The 24,665-nt window shown below is 34.8% G+C and overlaps 2 protein-coding genes across 2 annotated transcripts; both read right to left on the reverse strand.

The window, feature by feature from the left end:
• Positions 1-7,817: 7,817 nt before the first annotated feature.
• LOC143586188 (flowering-promoting factor 1-like protein 3) lies at positions 7,818-8,483 on the reverse strand. Its single transcript, XM_077067788.1, has one exon. The coding sequence runs from the start codon at positions 8,142-8,144 to the stop codon at positions 7,818-7,820; it is 327 nt and encodes a 108-aa protein (XP_076923903.1). The 5' UTR covers positions 8,145-8,483.
• A 1,041-nt stretch (positions 8,484-9,524) lies between these two features.
• On the reverse strand, positions 9,525-9,858 carry LOC143586189 (flowering-promoting factor 1-like). Its single transcript, XM_077067789.1, has one exon. It carries the CDS (start codon positions 9,856-9,858, stop codon positions 9,532-9,534), a length of 327 nt encoding a protein of 108 aa, XP_076923904.1. The 3' UTR covers positions 9,525-9,531.
• Positions 9,859-24,665: the final 14,807 nt, after the last annotated feature.

The following is a 24,665-nucleotide window of genomic DNA, read 5'->3' on the forward strand; positions in this document are numbered from 1 at the left end:
TTCATTGTTAAGAAAAATAAAAGAATATTGAAAATCTTGGGGGTTAATATTTAAATATATATATATATATATATATATATATATATATATATATAAATATATATATATATATTCTTTCGCTGAAAATTATGTCGGTTAATCAAGTTTGACGGACATATTCTTGGATTTGTTTGGTCCTGTTATCTACTTGTAAACATACGGGATAGCCATTGACCCGAAAACTAAAAGTGACTGGGGCGACTGAATTTTGAAAAAAAAAGTTTTAAAGAAAAAAATGTCCCTTAAAAATTGTTTTTCTTCTACGTTAAGCAGGAAATGATATTATTACCTTTGTGTTAATGAACTCTCAAACTTTTGAAAAATATAATATAATAATAAAAGAATAGATGGTTTGCATATATGATTTGGGATGTGTCGGTAGGCCCAACTAGCTTTGATAGTCCTCTTTAGCAAATTTTATATATATAATAATTTGAAAAAACGATGAAACCGAATTTCGATGCTTAGGGAGGATTACCATAATCTAAAAACTTTGAGATGGTAAGACTTAGATGCACTCAAACCAGCACACCACCACATGTCCATCTTTTTACGAGATTAGAAATAGTTATATACTTTATGGTGATATAAAAAAAGTATGTTATGAAAGTTATGAGTGTTCTGAAAAGTTGTTCCCAAAAATCAAATGATTGTGAGAAAGTTATGTATTGTAAAATGCCAAAGAATCATTATTTAAAGTTAGTAAAAGAGGCCAAAGATGCACATACTAGACGGGACTTAGAGTTTACGTGTTACCAAGGGGATAGTGACTCTGATGATACACTATTGGGGCTCGAAGGTTCCTAGTCAATAAATATCAAATTAGGGATTTATAGGACAAAGTCCAATAACATTTAGGAATAGCTCGTACGGCCTCCACCTGACCATTCATCCATAAAATTTCACTGAGTGCATCTAACTAGTACCATCAACGAGTCCTTGGCTTATGGTGATTTGTCGAACCAGTCAACTTCAACTCTAGTTTTTCTAGCTCTCTTTGTCTGAGATGGGATAGGTGTAGCCTTGATTTTTTGACTTAAAACGCTTAATGCAATTGGGGGCTTGATTGGTTAGTGGCTGGGTTTAAATGGACAACAATACCGGCAATCGCGGTCAATATGTCGAGCTGTTTCTTATGCTTTAGTAATGGTAAATAATCTAGGAGTTTGTTGTTTTTCACTTGGTTATGATCTTGTGTAGATTTCTATTTCAGGGACGAAAAAGTCTTAATGTGGGGATGTTTGATGTGTTGTAAAACACACTTGTTTTCCGCACCGTTTATCATTGTTTAAATTGCTTAATTATATAATAAATAATGATTTTAACTTGTTTTAACATGTTCTTACAAAGTTTATTATTTTGTGTAGGTTACAAGTTTTAAAGGAGAAAATGTTCGAGTTTTGGAAGACATATGAGGCCTTTATGATCAAATTAACAAGACCAAACTTTAGGCCCGGCCCAAGCCCATTATGCGAAATCCTTTCAAGCATAAGATATTAATATATCATAAACTAAAAAAACCCTAACCCCCCTTTATCAATCCTGAAATCAGCAGCTAGCTGGGAAAAAAATAACCTTAAAAGCCCCAATTCAAGAAGAAAAATTCATTTTTTGCAATTATTGAGTCAAGGAAAGAAGAAGATCATTAGGGACGACTTGGGACAGCAGCTAGGGTTGTTTCTCATCATTAATTTCCGCCCTAATCTTGAGTATAACATTCATAAACTTTGTGATCTTGTTAGTGTTCATAACTCTTGGGATTTTGATATTTAAACTTGAATTCTTTTGCAATAGAGTTAGGGTTTGAGTTGTTATTGATTATCATTGATTGTTGAATGATTTTAATTATGTTTGTGATGATTAATATGATGTTTTTATTGAGTATATGAGGCTGTACAAAAATCATGTGAAGCTAATCTTCTTTGTTCTACCTAGGTTTGATTATTATTGTTAGGTTTTAATGAGTTTAATGGATTATTTGATCAATATGACATGAATTTCTATTGAAAGTTTGGTTTAATGGTGAATTAGGTTGTGTTTAGTGGCTGTGATATTTTTGATTTTATCTCATAATCTCATACTTCGATTAACTGAATTGGTTTTGATTGATAGTTGTATGTTCAATTCTTTACTTTGTGTTTAGAGTTTGATTGCGGGTAGGATCAAACGTAGGGTTTTGTTGAGATTGTTAATTGAAATAGGTCAGCGGCGTAAACACCTTCTTTGAGACCAAGAGGTGATAGGGAGTAAAGTCGTCTCATAGTTTTTACTTGTTAGAATTAGGATTGCGCGAGAGCAGGTTCGGTTCTTGTCGGGGTTTTGAGCGATTAGTTAGTCTAGTTTAAGTTAAACCAAATTGTTCCTCTATCTTCAGTTGCGTAGTATTAGTTTCCATTAGGGTCGGTGTGTCGGTGAGACAAAGGAGAGTCGATATTAGAACACCTAAGCATTCGTTTTCCGGTTTGTTCTTAAAGTCAATTAAGTATAAGTTAGGGTTTGTTAATGAGACCGAGAGGTGATCTAGCTTTCTTGAGCGAGCCTTAGTTATGTCATCTTTAGATACCGGTGTCGTGAGATCATTCAATCCATTAGCTTGTTAGACCTTCTTACCTAGGTAGACGCTTTCCCCGTTGTTAGTTAAGTTTCTAAATTAGGAAAGTTTTTGTCGGTCAGTTTCTTTAGTCCGGTTAAGTAAGTTAATGAATTTAGTTAAAGTAATATAAGTCAAGTAGTTTAATTATTAAAAATCAATCTAAAAATATTGTTCTTAGGAAGGTCTTATCTAGAGTTTAGTTATCATAGGCGTTCTCGCGTGTCCTTGTGTTCGATACTCGGACTTCTTAGGTCTATACTACTTGTGATTGGTACATTTGCCGGTTGTGTGTGGATTCATTAGGAGTTTTGTTTCATAAATTTAAAGCTTAGTTGTGAGTTACATAGAAAAGTCATTCATTAGACACACATCACATGCATGCACAACGAATAAATAAACCAACTCTTATACTTGTTCCTTGTTCCTTGATCTCTTCAACCAGTGATTCCTAGCCTTCAAAAGCGTTAAATTTTGCGTTTCCAAACTCCAAAAATCGTCTAAGGTGGCTGTAATTCGTAGCTGTCTTTAGGGTTTTAACTGCTATGTTTTTATATGAAAAATAAGCCTCAAAACCCTGCAGCTCACGAAACCGTCTGGAAAAAAGGCTCCTCGCGTCGCGAGAAGAGCATGAATTATAAAAAAGTCGCACAACGCGACGTGTGTCTTAATTGATGAGAGCTTCTTATGACATGCGGGGAAGCTATGCATACCTCACCACGCGGCGCAGTGAGGGTATTTTTCTCATTTTACATTCAGTTTCAGCTCCTATCTCTCACGAACTCATTCAGTACTCGATGTTTGCATATTTAGGTTCGTTTTCCGCCCTTTTAATAACTTCAATTCCTGACACTTTAAAACACAAATGGATCTGTAGTATACACATTCTAACTAAAAACAAACTAAACCTTAAATACAAAGATTACACGGAAAACATATTTATTTTACAATCACAATCTAAAGAATTTGTGGAAGGGAATATTTTAGGAAATAAGAGATGTAAGTAACCAGCGGATGGGTGTCCCAATCTTCTATGCCAAAGTGATGCTTCTCTATTAGCACTCCTATACTCCAACATCACAGTTCCTTGATGAGACACTTCATCACGTAGTACAATCATTGGCGTTCAGCGCCACGACCAATAGTCATCCCTATCCTGATGTCTTGTAAGATGCAACAAGTGGGGTGAATTTGAATTGTGTAATTTAAATCTTTCGTTACTTGACTAATGGATAATAGCTTATGTGACAAGGAAGGTATCTAGAGACAATTAGATAATTCCAAAGCAGGTGAGATTTCCATGGTTTCTCCCCCTTTTTCCGTAATGATTTCCCCATTTGCAGTTTGAAAATGGGTTTTTGACAGTTTTGTACATTTCTTTAATATATGAAAGCTCACATGTCATAGTATCGGTAGCACCAGAATCAAGTATCTAAGACGTATTACATTTGTCACTAATTTTTTGCCATATTAACTTTTCCAATGACATAAGTAATCTTTTCCTTTGTCAAATCATAATTGAAATTAAAAGGCGTCTCGTTGAGCAATTCATGAACTTCATTAAAAATGAATTTTGGTTTAAAATTGTATGAGGGTCAACATCGTACTTAATGAAACTATGAGGGTGATTAGTGTAACGGCTTGAGTTATAATACTCAAACCATTTACTTACCAATTCAATAACTTCTTTCACATATGCCTTTGCTACTCCCCAATAGCCTTTATCTCTGTCGGTGGCTTTATGACTATTACCATCGTATTTCTATTAGCGTGATCGCCATTGCTGCTCGTGGTAATGTAGTTGTAACACCGTGTTCACCGATGGCTGCCACTACCGCCGCTTGAGGTAGGATTGTTGTTATCGCCATCGTCGTTGGTAGCATGATTGTTGCTGACAACGGTGGTGGCTTTTCCCTCGTCTAAGCCGCCATGGTCTGACCGACGATGGTTGTTTGTAACAAGCCTTAGCCCGTCAATTTTGAGGCTATTGAAAAGATTCAGTTTTTATTTTGATATTGGAGGCTGCTTTTGGTTAGGTTGGCTAATTGAGTGGTGAAAACATTGTTGTTAATGGTGCTACCATTTTCTTACATGGCAGTAGTTTAGGGTTTTTTTCTTTTGTTTTCTAGAATAATGTTGTAAGGAAAATGATCGATCAATATCACAACAAGAATTTCAACAAACACTTTACTCGCTAATGTTGGGTGTCGCCGCTAAATCTCTTGATCCCTATGATTCATCTTCACATCTTCCTTATCGATCCAAACAAACACACCACCATCTCCTGCACATTAATACACCCTCCATAAACAAGCACCCAACTTAACACACATGACCATCTTTAACACAAAACATACACCCACCTGCAAACGTTCCATAACAACTTTTTCCACGGCGCATCTGCAGCAGGCCACCATCTCGGCATCTCCTGCAACCCGTCAACACCGTAGCACACTAGCTACTTGGAAGCCACTTGATGAAGGCCCAAGTATTGACGAACTGGCCATGTTATATTTGGAGGCCCATGATCGTGTCTTCAAAGGTGGCCCACGAAAACAGGCATAACTTGTCCCACGAAGCTCCGTTTCGCGCCTATTACCGGTCAAATCGAAGCTTGAGACGAGGAGCACATTGTGGCAAACGCCATCGGTGGTTTGGCCCTATCCGAAGCCCAAAAACGCCTTCTAAATAATGTTATGGGCCTTTTAATGTTTTTTCAGCAATTTTTATGTTTTTGTTTTTGGGTTTGTGTTTGGCCCATGGCCCGTTTTAGGCCCATTTCGTATTAGAACACTTATTTATATGTTGGTTATGTAATTCAGAAGGACAGACTTGAATATTAATAAATTTCGTTTTTCTCTTCATTTTCCCTAGACCTTTGGGTGGGATTTAGGAGTTTTGAAGTTCATCACGGGTATTCACTGAATCAACGTGATTCGTTCTTCGTTTTTGTTTACACCGCTGCATCACCACTTCAGCTCCAGCACACCTGCAACTCGGTGGAAACTTATCTCCTACGAACCTACAACTTCGTCGACAACGCTAGTTTCTATTTCATGTATTTGTACAAATTATGTATAGTTTTTAGACCGATTGGTTTGTAGAAATTTGAAGAATTTTAGATCAATTTAATGAGATATTAATGGTTTTTTATTTCACTTTCAAGTTCAAACTCTCGTTTAAAGTAGTTAATTGTGATTCTGTTCTTAAAAATTTTCCAGCCAAAACTTCGATGTAGGTATTAGCAGTGACGGTTTGGGCAGTAGCGTCGAGGAACTAGCGACGATAGCAGGGTGTATTAGCGACGACGGTTTGGGCAGTAGCGACAAGGAACTAGCGACGAAAATAGGGTGTATTATTGGCGCCAATTGTCGCTGCTAAAGCTCTGATATTTTGTAGTGTATGTTTTCTTTTGACCCTAAAATCATTTAACATTGCTCTGATACCATGTTGGAATTGGTAATCAGAGTTCTTGAAACAAAAAGAATAGTATTATAATGGAATATAGGTAGCCGTTTATAGTAAAAATACATTGCATAAAAGAGGAAAATACTCAAACTGTAGCTAGATATTAGCTGTGATGAGGCCTGAATTTTGAGAGATTATATGATGATTGATCCCTCGGTCTTTCCCTTTTTTACTTCTTTTCAACAATCGCAACGCTAAAACTCTTCATTCCCATGTGCAGGCCTAGTCAACCTTTTCAGCTTTCCACTTATTCTTCTCATAGTTATGAGAGAATTCCCACCTTACCATGTCAAAGAGCCAAAAATGCACATGCTTGTTCCATGAGATGAGAAACCACTTCAGTAGCCAAGGTATGCTATTCATTCTTAATATTGTTAGTATTGATCCATTATTTGTTAATTATAAAGCAGGCAACCAGAGTACATAGAAATCTCGTTCCTTCTCAACAAACACCCCCCACGCTATATACTTCCTTAACATATGCATCTATCCCACTTTTTTAACAGTTAATTATTTAAGACGTGAGACAAAAACAAATGCTTGGCATTTGTAGCTTCGTGCGGAGACCGAATTGCAACACACACTCAATAATGTCCTCCCACGTGTAATGGCCTCCTCGGCCACGAATGGCTTATAAAGAGAGCGTCCGAGGTCGTATTGGTACTGAACCAGTGTTGTTGAGACCGCACCGGACCGGCCGGTCGAACCGGTCCGACCGTGATTCGGTCCACTGCAGTTCGCTCGGTTCCATAAAACATGCCGGTCCAAACTGGTTCACCGGTCCGTCCGGGTAACCGGACCGTTGACCCGGTTTTTCTATTAAAATATAATTTTTTTGAAAAATCTTTTTTCCAACATATTTTTATGCAAAAGCCGTTCGACCAGTTGAACCGTTGAATCGGTTACCGACCAGTTCTAGTTCTCTGTCCGATCCGGTTATGAAAACATTGACTGAAACAATATTACATAGTCAAATGTTGAAATTAATGGATAATGTAAAAGATTTCAATATTACTGAACTCTTTATCACTATAAACATAACTAGGGTTTTGAAAAGCTGAATTAAAATACTCGTGAACAGGTAATCTAGTTGTATGTTGTTAATTGCTTCTTTAAAAGTGAGGTGACATGTTCAAATCCTTACAAGTACATGATTAGCCCTAACATTTTAGATGGAAAAATATGTTGTTAAAAAAAACATGAATTAAAAGATGCTTTTAACTTTTGAAAACAAATGTTCAATAGAAAATGTAGCAACAAAAATAAAAATACATTATTTTTCGAACACTGCAATAAACTAAGACTCACATGGACTTCACTGCCCTAACACGTACCAATCAGTATACATGGAAATTTTACAAGTCATAATAATAGCTAAAGATAGGTTACGCCGGAATTTGTTTAGCGATCCTAACATGAAGCAAATTGATAAATATATTGTGTATGGATGAAAATAACATAAGCGTAATCTTCAAGGGGGGGGGGGAATACCATGATATACATATACATACATGAATAACAAACGGCAGTTACACTTCAAGAAATTAACGTCTTAAACCCTAAAAACGAAAACTCAAATTTCAGTAAACTTGGATCATTGTCAGCAAACATAAATGGTACTTTCACTTCAATATGATACTTTCTCGTTATATAATGTAAACGGAAAATCGACCTAGCCAACCATAACTGGATATAGATGACTAGTTTATAACCTAAGACACTACATATCTCTTACTTCAAACATGTTGCGGTTCTTGACAACTATATCATACATATGCATCGGTTTGAGCTTCTTAAAGTCTTTAGGCAGAGAAATGAGATGCACAGTCGCCCTTTTATGAAACTGCAACAAATCAGGATCATCGTAGTACCTTTCCCATCCGTATGATGACAAGATTCTTTCCAGCACAATGTATGAAGTCACCACTTCATTCGTTGGCACATGAACCAGAACCTTACGTCGGGCCGAACCCTGACAGAAATCACTTCCAGGGCTCTCCACTAGTTGAACCACACCATTCTGCTTGAACACCCAAACACCGGACATATCTTTAGCTCTTAACTAGCTAACTAGATAAGGTTTTATGTTTGGTTTTCAATTGAGCTTTGAAGAACAAGAATATGAGCGTCTGGAGTCCGGAGTGGAGATTTATATAAGGGTTTCTTAGCAATAGATTCGGTGGAGAATATTTTTATGTATATAATACATAAAAACTTTTTAGGGCCTCACTTACCCACGTGTGAGTGTGTGGGGATATATGGGAATTTGGATGTAGGAGAATCCAAAATCTTTATCCATGTCATTATAAATACCCTCATATTAACATAAAGGGAAAGATAAGCTTACATTGGTCGAGTAGTCTCTGGAACAACAAAAATTGGAGACAACTGTACTGTATATATGCATCGGCATCTTGTGTGACCAGATGTTGATTGATGTTACAGGCAGTCAACAAAATTTTAGTTGTATTTGTTATCAACTTATTTTGGTTAAAACAATTTTGTTGTATCTTACAAACTGAATTAATTTGCTGTCAGTTCACGTCTCAATATCACCCCGGCGGATATATAAACAGTTCCCCGAAGAATTGTTCTGAATTTAAATACTCCGTCATTGACGCACACTCTACCCTAGCTTTGAGCGAAATACAAGGGTGATAAGTCTGTAGACTAAAATGTGATGGAAATCGATGTGATAGGCCGATAAGATTCCTCAACTTATTGGATGCACACATGCAAGGGTATTAATCTATAACATCTGATGCACATATAAAGCTAATGTAGTAATATTTTAAATTGTAATACGTGTAGTTTATCTCTAAGGCATGAATCTGTAATGTAATTTATTTTAATAATTTAGGGAACAACTTGATTTCATGGTCTGTCTTTTAAGAGGTAGCTGAAAAATTCTCGTTCAAATATTCTAAGAGGTAGCTCTAATGCCGAGGTTACTAAATATGCCTCTGGAGCTTCGCATACCCTTACATCATGCCTCTGTGATTTACCGTGATAATATCTTTGTGGTTTATTTGTCAGGTAATCATGTCCAGCATTATAGGACTAAACATATGGAGATCGATATTCATTTTTCTGTCAACAAGTTCGCTTGTGCTTTATTAGTATGCTGATATATTCAACAATTGGTCTTCCTCGCCGGCTATTTCAAAGTTTTAGATTCAGTTTAACCTTTAGTGATCTGCTCGAACTGTGGGGGCGCATCTAAGAGTTATATTTGATTTATGATAATATAGAGTTATGATCAACTAGAACATTGTGACAACCCATAATCAAACTAAAAGGATGTTCTTTGTCAGCAAAAGATACGTACTTTCACTTGTGCCCATTAGAGGAAACAAACACACGATATAATAACACACTAGTTATAAGCAAACGGAACCATATAACTGGATACGGATGTTTATTTAGCTAAGACACTATGTATCTCTTACTTCAAACATGTTACGGTTCTTGACGACTATATCAAACATATGCATAGATTTGAACTTGTTAAAGTCCTTAGGGAGAGAAATGAGATGCACGCTCGATCTTTTGTGAAACTGCAACAAATTAGGATCATCATAGTACCTTTCCCACCCTAATGATGCCAAGAGTCTTTCAAGCACATGGTATGAAGTCACCACTTCGTTAGTTGGTACATGAACCAATACCTTACGTCTGGTTGTACCCTGAACAGAATCACCTGTTGGGCTCTCCACTAGTTGAACCACACCATTCTGCTTGAACACCCAAACACCAGACATATTTTTAATTAATTAGTTTTTGATTGGCTAGAAAGTGGTTTAAGTTTTGGTTTTAGAAACAAGAATATGAATGTATGAAGTTGGAGGTTGAGGTTTATATAAGAGTTTCTAGCCACGTAGGATATATAAGTAATACATAAAAGCGTATGTTCGGGCCCATTAAGGTAATGAAAGTGAGTTTGTGTGTTTAAGGCATCACTTATCTCACGTGTGATTGTGTGAATGTGTGGGGAAGGGGAATCCAAAATATTTTATAGTCTCATTATTAATCGCCTCAAACGAAGATTGGAAACAACTGTATTGATTGGCATCCTTTGTGACCACATGTTGATATAATTATTTACAGCCAACAAAAGCAAATTAGCATATGCCTATTCGGCTACATATTTGCAACTTGATTCAGCATACATGGAACTATTGAATTGACAAAATAGGTATTGACATCAAAATATATATTGATATTAATCCAACTGAAATGAGAGGGGATCTAGAGAAGAAGCTATTGAGAGAGAGCAGCATTTTTTTTTCAGCTATAACCAAAACCACTAGAGTATGCGTGCTTATACACTAGGAACTAGGGGTGTTCATGTAAGATTATATATATAGTTATCTACTTATATATGGTTATTATAATCATTTATATTATAATAGATCAAAATATTAATTATACTTTATTATATATTAGTTTGGTAATTGATGATGTGCCATATTACCTATAATTAACTAATAAAGGGTTTCCCCTTGGGTGTATATAAAGAGAGATAAATATTAACATCATAACCTAATCACACACATAATAATTGTGTGTGCATTTTCTCTTCTAAACCGGGTTCCTCTCAAGAACCCTAACATCATACTTTACTATACATTCTTAAGGGGAACTCGACCAAGCTGACAACCATGTCATCTACATTATTCTCTTTTGTTATTACTACTCTCCTTGCTGCAACATGTACACAGATAATTATAGGTTTATCATATTATTCATGTTTTCCATTATCACCATGAGAAATTGATCAACATGTGGTATCTAGAGCGATGTTGTTTACCCATTAAATCTGGATTTAAACCGAAAGACTTGAATCTAAAGTTTGATAAAACCTAATTTTGATTTTTTTTATGTTTGTGCTCATTGAAATCGGTTTATAAATAAATTTTTTAAATCTTTAGAACCCGATTTCACATTAAGAACCTGTTAAAAATTTACGGTTTTTCGGTGATGTTCTTCGTGTTCATCATGGGTTTTTCGAAAATAATACATATTTTGGTTAACATTTAGATTATAATTGTGTTTTTCCTAAAATAATTGAAAAATAAATCTCCAAATATTTTTTGAAATCTAAATAATTATTAAGAATATAAATTTCAAAATTAAACAAATCTTGGAGATAAAATTAATCTCAATGAATTTGAACCAAACTATTATTACCTTAAATAATTTTTGGATTTTAATGCTTACCAAATCTCGGTCAAACTGAGATTTCATCAAAACCGAATCTCATTAAAACCGAGATCCCATTAAAAACCGAAAACTTATTAAAAACCAAAAACCCAATAAAAACCGAGAACTCATAATTTGACCGAGAACTCTTTACTAGAATCGAGAACTCATTACAAAACCGAAAACCAAAACTTTTCTAAACTAAACAGGTTATTGTTAACTAATTAAATGTTTTGTAATAACCTTTTATAAAACATAAAAGCTTTACCTGAATGTATTTTGATGTGTCACTTCTTTCCAAAGGTGATGTGTTACATTTACTACTCATTCAAGTCTAATTACAAAGCTTTGTTAATTTTGCTTACATGATTTAAATGTCTCATTTCTGCCCAAAGGTGATGTGTTACAATTTTTTTCACACATATACTTAAATAAATTTTAGTTCTTCCCAAAGGTGATTTATTTTTTATTTAAGTAGAACTTTAAATTATAATCTATTAGTTTGATGTTAATAATAGACATATCACATCTTCAATAAAATATAATGATCCTCACATTAATGATCATTCATTAATCTAATGATCATAAATTTTAATATGTATTATTTTAATATCCCATAACATTACTCACTATAATTTTCTTTTATAAATAATTATCTCACTCAAATCACCCACTGTAATCTCAAACCCAAATATGTTATGCTTCATAAAGAGTTTCATTAACTTTTAGCTCTTCTCATTTTTTTATTACCCTCAAGACATGAGCATCGCGTTGCTCCTTCTAATAATATTAATAAAGAAAAAACCTAGAGCATGAAAAATGGGATGAGTCAAACAGAATATCTCTTATGATAATCAATAAACTCATGCTATCAAATAGAGTTATTCTGGATTTAGTTTTTCCTAAAACTAATCTAATATCTATTAAATAATTAGAATAACTCATAAGATGCATGGTTCCTTGAAAATTCTAACTATAAGGTTAAATGGCATTACCGAATATATCATAATGTACAGTACCATGACCCATAAAGTTAAGGGCTCACACAAAAAATAAGTACACTTTTCTTATGCATTACATACTAAAATTTTCTATTATTACAATTTTTTGCCTTAAAAATCAACTATAACACTCACAAGTACAAAAGAAAACGAGTATGTTGATTAGCAACACATGTAAAATAAAAGAAATATGGCAGTGGAACATAAGATGTTATTCAACTCACAACCACTACAACCATAAAGAGGATAATTCTAATGTTCATTGACAAAATACAAGTATTACTTCCAGCTTTAAGTTCTCTAAGAAGAAGTCTCATTTTAAAAAAAAATGTCATTATATTAGCATAAGTAACAAGGCTATCCATAATTCGAAAGAATATCCGGCTAAAACCGTAGTTGTATATTAATGATATTTAAGTCTGCTAATCCTAATACTCCAATTAATACATGATAGGTTGAGTCTAGTTCTATAAGTTTCTTTACTAATATCAGCAAATAACTAACATGAGTGTTAGGGACAAAATTTAAATGTTAAAGCTATTATAACCATAAAAACTGTCTTCTAATTATACTTTATGATACCTTAAATATTCTAGAAATTAATCAGAATTTAGTATCATATTTAAGCTACAATATGACATTTATGAGGCTTGCATAGCCAACATAAAGTCACTTTTATCTTAAACTCTAATATTTTTTGTTATCAATATCTGGATTGAAACATTTATAAAATAGAACTAGATGATATTATATACTTTCACAACTTTTGTTATCATGCAAATAAAAATTTAACAAAAGACAAATGAGACCTATTGAATTCATCCATTAAAACCAAATTTCATGAGAAATCATGACACTATTAACGGGGTGATTTTTCATAATCTCATTCTTAGTGATTTAAATCATGTGTTAGGTGCCCTAAAATTACTTGTCTTAAGAAATAAGTATGGGTCCACCAGAAGTTATATTTCACTTACATTCGTGGAACTTATTCAAATACAATATTCAGACATAATTCCTTATTATTTAAAAGACTATTTACTTGTATCCAAATTGTCTTCTATGATTCGTTGTCTTAAAGAGATCCATTCATATATACTTAATACGATTTCTTCTAATATGTCACTAAGTTTACTATGACATCTGGTCAACGTTAATGAAATCAAATCAAGTCTAACATATATATATAACAGATTCCCATGTCACGTACATCATTGAAACTTCTCTTGTATTTTTCCTAGAGATATTAAAGATCAGTGGGAGCCTTAAGTGTCTCAATCATAACTTACAAGATTTGCAAGAGGTGGGGGGTGAAAACTTTATATTATTCAATTACACCTCTTGTACAAGACACTGCTCCATCACAATACTATTCTATCAAAACTTATCTCTTTGGAATTTACAATCTCTTACAAAAGTTTCATTGTTGCTTAAAGTGGGCAAATTCGGATTTCTTACTAAATTAATCCTCAACAAGAGAAACTCCAACAACTTATATTATTAACTTGTTTCTCTATTAGAATCTATTGGTCTATAAATATTGACCCTAAGCATGCTAATTTCCTAACGGTTTCTAAGGTCAGTAGGAGCAGTAAAAGTCCTTATAATGACTTGGAAAAAGTACAAGAGGCAGGGGAAAGAGAGTCATTAAATTTTACTCCAAATTTAACTCCAATTACACCTCTTGTACACCATACTGTACCAACTCTTACACACTTAGAATCCTAAAAATGATAGCAAATTAACCAAGAGCTAATTCATAAAACTGAAACTTCAAATTAACCCAATAATCAACTCAGGAGGGCATCTAGGTTTTAAAACCTACTAACTTTGATGATTATGTAAGCTCCCTAACTAAAGTTGAAATGGATGTTGGAAAGTTTAATGATCATAACCCTTCTAATTAAACCATTAAATCAATCAATATTCTAAATGGAATAAAGCTATTATTAGAAATTAAACTAAACTTCATAAGTCAGAATAACGTTTAATATTTTGTTAAAACACCTAAGGGTGTTCATAACTAAGTTAAATCCTAACACAAACGTTAAGGCGCAAAGAAGCATGATTGATTGTTAAAGGTTATATTCAAGGAGAAATCAATTATTAAAAAATCTTCTTACCTATATTACAAAAGATTTCTTTAAGTATCATTATTGTTCTAATTGCTTATAATAGTTAAGAGCTACATTAGATGAACATTAAAACAACTTTCCCTAACAACTGACTTACATATTTATATGTTCATAACACAACCTAAAAGTTATAAACTGAATGTTAAAGAACATTTAGTCCATAAGTCAATAAAATCCATATATGGGTTAAAGCAAACATCAAAATGTGATGAAATCTTTATACAATTATTTTCATCAAAAACCTAGTGGATTAATGTACCTACCTCCAAGATGAGTGGGAGCAACTAAAAACAAACTTGTCCTTATATAGATGACATTCTTCTAACAAGTATATGTTACATAAGTCAAATTATTGTTCGTACATACTTTTACATGATAGATCTCAGATATATCCCTTACATAATAGATATCTAACATTCTGAGATAGACCTAAAGGGACGTTAGTTATGATCTATAATTTTTATCTTAAATGGGTCCTTATACATGTAACAAACAATATTGCTCTATTTAGAGGATAATAGGATCATTGAGATTATTACTTTATGCTTCATAAGGAGAAGCCTTATGTAGGTTCAAGTCTATACTCGTTCAGATATTACTCAAAATTGCAACACACTAGATATGTCTAGATTAATGTGAAACATATAAAAAGAGTATTAAAATATGTTTAAAAGAAACGAAATACTATAATTTAAAAGAAGAAGTGAGAATTCAAATCGGTATATTACTCTAAACTTTGTCATATTTAGAGATAAGAAAATGTAATTTTCGGGATATATTCTTATGTTAGAAGATAAAGCTATCTCATGCAGGAGTTATAATGAACTGATAACAACAACCTAAGTCATAACGACATAATATGTTGATTAATTACAATGTTGTTGAATATTTATTAATGAACTCAGAAGTTTTATTAGACTCCAGATAAATTATATATTGAAGACTAATTGTGATAAAGTCAGCTACCATGTTTTCTCAAACAGTAACAGTTTGAGAGGTGCTACATTAAATTTCGATATGAAACTAATTCGTTTATGAACGAATTGAGGAATCTAAATTTTCGTATGATTAATGGGGTCTTGAGCTGATGTTCAAATCAATGACTGTATTTCTCTGCTCCAGTTTAAGTTTAAATCTAAAATTAGTGTTAACTCCTGATCAAGCTTATCAAATACTCATAATTAATGATTACTCGGCCAAGTGGGAGAATGTAAGATTATATATATAATTATATATACTTATATATGGCTATTGTAATCATTTATATTATAATAGGTCAAAATATTAATTATACCTTATTATATATTTGTTTGGTAATTGTTGATGGGCCATATTACCTATAATTAACTATTTAATGGTTTCCCCTTGGTGTATATAAAGAGAGATAAATATTAACATCATAACCTAATTACACACATAACAATTGTGTGTGCCTTTTCTCTCCTAAAACCGGGTTCTTCTTAAGAACCCTAACACTATCCTTAACTATACATCTTAAAGGGGAACTCGACCAAGCTGACAACCATGTCATCCACATCATTCTCTTTTGCGATTACTACTCTCCATGCTGTAACAGATACACATATAATTATAGGTTTATCATACTATTCATGTTTTCCATTATCACCATGAGAAATTGATCAAGAGTTCACGGTTCGTTTTCAAACTGTGAAATCGCCCAAACCGATCATCGGTTTAGTTTCACAGTTGGTTTTTTATATAACATTCAATTGGTGGTTTCAAAATTTTAAACCGTAATGAACGATTTGGTTTACGAATTATACCAAAAACCAACCGTATAAAACCAGACCGGACCGTAATATTTAATAATAGAATTAAGTTGTTTAGATATTTCATATATTAAGTTTAGTCATTATGAAATGGATTCAATTATAGCTTTGTATTAGCCCTCAAACTCTCAAAGTCAATTAAGTATCTTTCTGTTATTCAGGAAATAAAGCCTTTTTATTTTGTTATGCATTGGTTAATGTTCCATAATATAAGGATTGGAGGCTAATTTTATGCTATGTTTATTGTAGATGTTACTCTTGTTAAACTGTTCCACCTTCCTATTAGTTATTAAGTAATTCTATGTATTTTGGTTTTAACTTGTAGCTGCACATCTTTTGTATTTTGGTGATTTTGGATGCTAGACAACGTTTATGTTATTATGTAGTTTGATACCCTGTTTTAAGCTGTTATGTAGACAGTATCTTAGATATGACTTGTATTCTATTTCGCCGTTTAATTTTGTATTATGCAATTTGTATAAAGGCTTAATAGAACCCAAACCGGAACCAAACCGTTGGTGACGGTTCAGTGTGGTTCGGTTTCTAATCTTAATGGTTCGCTTTTGGTTTTTGATAATCAAAAACCGTTAAAAACGGTTTGGTTTCGGTTTAACCCAAAAACCATCAACCCGGACCGTGAACACCCCTACTAGGAACAATGGTGGAAATGGTAAATGTTACGCTACCTGGTAGCCCTAAACTTCCAACAAATAAACCTATTGTCCTTATTATATTTAGACTACTTATTTTATAACATTCGTAGGTTCCTTGACCGGATCTAACAACACAACTAATACTAGTTATCATGGATCAACCTTTACACTAGTTAGCGGAAATAGCTAGTTAGGACCGAGATCTCGGATCTTGTTTGTGTGTGTTTATTGTCGTGAAAGATATAGAGAGAATAGAGAGTTTGTGAGTTTAGAAGAAAAGGTTTTGCAAAAGGTTGTGTTGTGCATTAGATATACACACCTTATATTGTGTGTGTGCTCATGCACATCTATTTCATTATGAACGGCCCAATGGGCTCAAATTCAAATTGCCTTGGGCCCAAACATACAAAGATAACAAGTCCAACTAGCTAACAAATACATAATTAAGATACAAAATACAAATACGAAAGACTAATCTTGAAATGGGCCTTACAATCTCCATCTAGTCTTTGGTATTTGTTTTGTTAGCTTCGGTCTTTAGTCGGACTCGGACTCATACTCAAACAGCTCGTGTTCATAAAACATTGTTTTTCAAGAAGTAGACGGACAAACTTGTTGAACTTGTCCACGATGGCGTCAGTATTGTCCATGCGCACGTCTTCAACGGTGCACAAAGGAGATCCATGCAGCTTGAGCAGATCTTCCTTTCCAAAACCCGATAGTTCATGCTCATCAAAGAATCTGAGGTGATGCCTACTCTAGCAATGAATTATCACCTCACCTGTGTCATTATCAAATCCCCAAGAGGTGAAGTCGTAGAGCAAGTTGTCATCAAACGACATCCCATGCATGATAAGCTCTCCATGGTCTTCAGGCATCTTTTACCTCCATCCTTTAACTGGCTTGTTGGTGATCGGAGTGATCTATTTTGACTTGTATCCTCTTCCATGATTGAGAGAAAATCATGGATATTTATATACATCTATTTATACATCTCGAATCCCTTGTAAAGTTATGTTTATTTAATGTTTTGTGTTCGGTTAGTTCGTGTTTCGTTTAATTTTTGTTAATTTAGGTTTTGAGTCAAGTATTTTATAATTATCATGTTTTAACTCATTTTATCTTTTAATAATTTTTTCTATCATTCCATGAGAAGTTTGAGTTCGTTTTGCTCGTTAATGATTACATGATTACTCCACTTAGTGTTTGATTTGTTTTCATGTAGATGATGGTTTGAGAGTTAAGGAAAACAAGTTCTAGAAGCTTCATATCATTGCTTGGAGTTGAAGGAAGAGATCTAATATGATTAAGCAACAAATAAAAAACTAAAAAGAAAAAAAAAGATTTTTTCCCTGACACAAGCCGCGCCGCGCGAGGTGGGAGGCCAATCCCGGTCGCGCGGCGCCTAGGGATTCTGATCAGCCAAATTTTGCAAGTAAAGGCCAGTTCGTTTATATAAACATCTCTTTGTAAACCTAAACGAGGGAAGAACATTGGCAACCGATTTTCCAAGGGTTTGAAGGTTTTTTGGAGGCTAGGAAGAGAGAAGACCATAAAGCTTTCATACAAGTGTTCAAGGGTCGATTAAGACGGGTTCTCTCTTTCTTTTTCATTGTTCTTGTTCATTATCTTTCATGATGCTTCTCTTTGTTCTTTGTTTTAGTTATTTATATTTGATTATGACCATGCTAGGCAAGACTTCATGTCTACCTAGGTTTGATGAACATGTTTTGATTTGATTCTTGCTTTAGACAATTGATTTGATTATGGTTTCTATATATTAATAGTAAAGACTTGATTTTGTTTTCATGATGCATATGAATATTTATAAACTTGGTTGATTATTAACTATTGCTTCACATAGACCTTTTATCTTTTGATTGTGTTCTTTAGATTTAGGGTTAATGTTTAATCACTACTTGGTGTTTTGATTATTATAGTTGAATAGGCCTATTAGATCATAGAAGCTAGTTGATAGTTGGTTAGGGTTTTAAATGTACTGCTAAATTCCAATAGCTGTAAGGTAAGGAATTGTTCATGTGTCTTGGTCAATCACATGCTAGGATAAATTAGTGACAATATTCTTGCTTATTGTGTTGATCCTTGTTCATGATGTCGTGTTTAGCTTATCAAGTTATCTAGGGCTTAGTGTTTCATAAGATTGCTTGCTTTAGATACTATTAATTAACCTTAATTGATAAACGTGAGGAAATCAATATAACTGATTGCTTAATAATCTAATATTCATTCTTTATGATTTTACTTGATGCGATTGAGGGTCCTTTAGGGTTTGTTAGATGAATACCTTTAGATATCAGTTTCCAAATCATGTTATTTGTCCATTGCTTGATGATTGTTGATGCATGGGATTCTTACCAAGGTAGATTCCTTCTCTTATTGATTTCGATCTTGTGATTAATTTTCTGCTTCTCGTTTACTTGTTTATTTAATTTCTTAGTTTAATATTAGTTTAAAACCCCCCCTTAAAATATTAATAATAAATAGTCGTGTCGTCAGTTGAGTCTAATTAGTTAATTAACGTAATTTATAGAGTCCTGTGGGTTCGATATTCCGGACTTACTTAGCTTTAGTACAATTGATCGGTTCACTTTCCGGTGTTTTATGTAGTTGAGTCTAGTTTTTATTACTTGTCTAATTTAGTTAATATGTAATTGACTGTTTTAAGCACATCAAGTTTTTGGCGCCGTTGCCGGGGACTCTTGGCAATTGCGTTATTTGCGTTAATTGGACTTATTTGATACATACATGCTATTTATTTTATTTTCATTTGAGTCGTAGGAGTCTAATTAAATTTTAGTTTAATTTATTTTTAGTTTTTATTTTTTTAGTCTACTCACTTGGTCCGTTGCGTTTTAAGGTTTATGCCACATCTGCGTTCGCAAGGACCACTGCTGGATAATCTGGATTTTTCTTCGTTCAAGACCGAGACCAGCTCGTCAGCAGAAAAACCACCGTCCGAAGTTACTTCTACACCAAAGTCGTCACCATCTAGTTCACCACCAGAAAGTCCGAGAAGTCAACCAGACGTTCAGATGGCCGACGATAGAACAATTGCTGCTCAAGCCTTCGATGGCTTAACCGGAAAACAGTCATGAATCGTCGTTCCCCAGATCGACAATTCCAACTCGTGGCAATTCCATCATACGTCATGAACAACATCGTTCAAAATAATCAGTTTCATGGGCGTGATGACGAGGATGCACCGGCTCACATTAACCGACTTTACCACGTTTTGAAAACGTTTAATTTACAGGGTGCTACTGAAGATGCTATTTTCTTACATGTATTTCCGTTTTCACATGCTGGTAAAGCTGCTATTTGGCTAGACACTCAACCACCTGGCACGTTCACTAGTTGGGAGGCATTACGTTCAGCTTTTATTAAGAAGTACTTCTCACCTGCTAAAGCGGTTGTTCTTCGTGATCAAATCATTCTTTTCACATGGAACCGGGGGAAAATATTGTCATGCTTGGGAGTGTTTTCAGAACATGCTTGCCCGTTGCTTACAGAATGGTCTCACTCCATGGGCTCTCGTGAAAAATTTTACAATATGAAACCCAAGTTCGGTTCGACACGGTCGCAGGAGGAAGTTTACTGGCAAAGAAGAATGTCATCGAATGTAATGATATGTTTGAGAGCTTTTCTCAATCCGATTATGCCAAAGAGCTACATCGCGGGAATTCCACTCCCGTCACTAGTACATCATTGCCCGCTCGAGGAGTACACAAGGTTAATCTGGATACTAGTGTGGCTGCTGCTTTGGAATCACTAACTAGAGAGGTTAAGGAGCTGAAGGGTAAGGTGGACAGGTGTGAGTTTTGTAGAGGTCGACATGGTACGTTGGAGTGCCTGGTGATGAATCAACAGGTCGATTTTGTTGCTGGTTAGAGTTGGAACACCTACAAGAACCTGAATCAGAATAATTCTAACTGGCGTCCGTCGGGTGCCCCACCTTGATTTCAAAACTCTTATAATCAAGGACAAGGTCAGTATTTCAATAATAATAACGTCGATGGTACTAATGTTCAAAATAATGTGAAGGATTCGAACGGTGGAATTGGGCGTTTGGAAGAGATGATGAAGCAAATCTTGGAGAGAGATCAAGTTACACAGATAAAGTTTGTCGAACACGATTTGCTCTTCAAGAATCAACAATCTTCTACTCTCAATATTCAAAGAACTGTTGGTGATATTGCTCGTCGTTTAGAAGAAAGGCCCCCATGTCAGTTTTTGGGTATCCATCAAACTAATCCGGCTGCTCAGTTAAAAGCCATATCCACTCGTAGTGGTAGGGTTTTTGTCCGGAGGTAGTTAGTAGAGAAATTGGGAAATATGGTGAAGAAGATGAGTTGGTAGATGAGGAGAAAGAGGTAGAGGCACGGGTAAGTCACAAAGTACAACACCAATCATAGAGCCACAAGATGAGAAAAACACCGAGAAGAAGCCGGTTGGAGTGCGGCCGTCACCACACACCATTGACCTTGTATATATCCCGTATTCTACTCGTCTAAAGCAAAAAAGGTATACGAAAGATTACGGGCATTTTCTCAATATATTTAGCCAATTAAATGTCAACCTCCCGTTCGTAGAAGTTCTCCAGCATATGCCTAAATACGCCAAATTTTTGAAAGATCTTCTTAAAAGAAAGGATAAGTTGAAGGAGCTTTCGACTGTTCCCCTAAATGGAGAGTGTTCTACAGTAGTTCTTAATAAAGTACCGGAAAAATTACCCGAACCCGGTATTTTTACCATTCCATGTCTTTCGGAAGTGATACGAACCGATCTTGGAGCTAGTATAAACCTCATGCCATATTCTTTGTATGAAAAGTTGGACCTAGGAGAGCTCACCCCTACTCGTTTGACGTTGTCTTTAGCCGATAGTTCCGTTAAGTATCCGAGGGGTGTCGTGGAGAATCTGCTCGTTAAGGTTAATAATTTGGTCTTCCCCGCTGATTTTGTTGTTTTAGATATGGAGGCCAACGAGAGAGTTCCTATCATTTTGGGTCGTCCATTCTTACGTACCGCTAGGGCGGTCATTGATGTGTTTGAAGGTAATATCACTCTTCGATCCGGTGATGATAGTGCCACTTATTTGGCGAAGTCCATGAGACATCTGAGTGGTCAAGAATGTCTCATTGATCCATGTCACCCAGTTTACTTAATAGAATCATTTATCTCATGCATGGATCCACATCTTAACAATTCCCACTACCAAAGAATTGGTCTATGGCAACCTTTATTTCATAAAAAAAGCTGCATTAGGTGAAGTTGCATTAGAACTAATGCAACCTTTTTGTTAGATAATGCAACCTTTTCTTTCAAATGCAACCCTTTAAAAGTGTTGCATTTGGAAGAAACAGTTACGTTATCTAACAAAAAGGTTGCAGTAGATCTAATGCAACTTCACCTAATGCAACTTTTTTGTGAAATAAAGGTTGCCTTAGGCCCATTTTTTTGTAGTGCCCCGTTCAGTGAGATATAGTGTGGGGAAGGAATGAGAGGTTTTTAGTTCTTGGGAAATGGTGAAATGTGTTGGAGAAAGAGGTGGTGGTAAGCGAAAGATTGAAAGGGTTCGTGGAGTTAGAAAGAAGAAGACAAAGGTTGACGAATGGTCGGGTCATGAATCGATATCTTTGAGGGCATCGGAGTTCTACCGAGGTGGAGGAAGCTCCACTCGGTCCGCCGCGTGATTCTCATAACAGGGGTTCTTGAGTGAAAACTCAAGTGTAGAGTTTGGAGATTTTCCTTTATTTTAATTTTTAGTTTCTTAGTTTCGTTGCGTCATCGAGTCATTCCAAGGAATCATCACCATCATGGAGAGAGGAATTTACAAGAATTCAAGAGGTTCCAGGTAAGTTTTACACGTTAAAATAACATAAAATGAGCATAACAAATACTTGGTAATTTTCTGGAAAATATTCTAAGACAAAAAGGCTTAAAAAAACGCCAAAACAAATTGCCAGAAGTGCCCGTCGCGCCGCTCAATGGGGTCCCTCTTCCTCCTCCGCGCAGCGCGGACCATATGTGACAGAAACGCGGCGCCGCGCTGTGCGGCCGGTTCCTCACTTCCCGGTCGCGCGGCGCCTAGGGGGTATTTCCAGAAATTTTTTATTTATTATTATTTTTTAATTATTCCTTTTCGCCTCTTGTTTTCATTAAGGTGTGATTCCTTGTGTTTAGTTTGGTATTTCGAGACATGTTTTAAGGTCTAGTTGTTCGAGTCTTGTTGAAGTCATCGAGTCACTAACGTACTTTAAAGAAAAAGACAAGTGTGGAGATGGAGCAGTGGAGCCGTATACTTCATGCTTATTTATTTGCTCCTGATTATTAAATCTTATATATTTATTGGTGAAAATACTTTAATTTCTTAATATCTATCGTCATGATAAGATACATTTTTATATACGTTTGTTTGTTTTTGTTTGGCCGCTTACGTTCGTGTGTGAGAGAAGAAGTTAACATTTGCTGAGCACGTTCGTCGTTGGATGGCATTCATGGAAGAAGACTTTGGCATCATGTTTCATTCGCATATTACTAGATAAGTCTTTTCCATTATCTAGCTTATTAACTGTTTATTTTGCTTTTATTTTTAGATTTTTAGTTTTTGTAGTCCAACTTTATTTTTAATTTTCTTTTTATTTTAAGGCGTCCTTATCCTTGCATGAAGGAAAATGAAAATTTTAAGTGTGGGGATAGGATATTTGAGTCATAGTTTAAAATTGATTTTGCTTTAATAAAAAAAAATTGAAAAATGTTTTAAAAAAATGTCCCTTGATTATAGTTTTTTGCGTTAAAGTAGGAAATGATGATATTTATTAGAAATAGGTTTTTCAAATTACTAATAATATGAGATAAATAATAGAAAACACACTTAACTTGGGATGTGTCGGTAGGCTCAGCTTTGAAAATGAAAGGGCAATTTGATAAAATGGTTAAAACGGAAATCTTTTGTGGACAAAGCGTTTTGTCCGTGGAAGATAAGTAATGAAAGGTCGGGTCATACTCAAGCCTCAATTCTTGGTACGAAAAAGTGGAAATATCATGAGTTTTAAAATCTGAATACATTATCATATGATGCTTGGGTAGGTTTAACGTCAGAGTATGTCGTGTAGCCTGTGATATAAACTTAAAACTGCTAGTTTAGTGTTTTACACCTTATTGGCGTATGGTTTTATAACCTTAATTCTTGTATTGATGGGATGCTTCAGGTCCGGAGACCATGGGTCTGTATGCAATCTATTCATCCGGGTATTCACAATCTAAGTGGGGTTGTGGATATTTAAAATAAAGCCAAAAAGAGCAAACCCTTATAAGTCTATAAACCATGATCACAAAAGTACAAAAGTACAAATACACTACAGACTTGATCATCCATGCTGTTAGCCTTGTGGGGTCCCCTTGCTCGCGTCTCATTACCATTAAGAAACGGACCACAAGGGACACGCTACATGTAAGCCCTACAGATGAAATTTTGCATGCTCACCTATGGTGATGGGTTCGGGGTATTGCTTGATAACGGGGGTATGTCATGTTGTGGGGAACACTAGCTATTAATTAATTCAACCTTAATCGTATCTAATAGCTGCTTGGTAGACTTTGATGCTTAAGCTTTTGTGGATAAACAATAACCTTGATCGTCTTAACTATTCATGAAAAAAAAAGAGAGCAACAAAAGTTTTAAATCTGCTAATTTGAGGTTTAAGTCAATTTGGGGTGGTCTGGTCTGGTAAAAGCTGAAAATAAGTGGGTCTTAATTGTGTAAACCA

This window comes from Bidens hawaiensis, unplaced genomic scaffold (genome assembly GCF_021521415.1).
Source record: "Bidens hawaiensis isolate Kalapana, Puna unplaced genomic scaffold, B.hawaiensis_p1.1 tig00034456_1, whole genome shotgun sequence".
Classification (NCBI taxonomy): Eukaryota; Viridiplantae; Streptophyta; class Magnoliopsida; order Asterales; family Asteraceae; genus Bidens; species Bidens hawaiensis.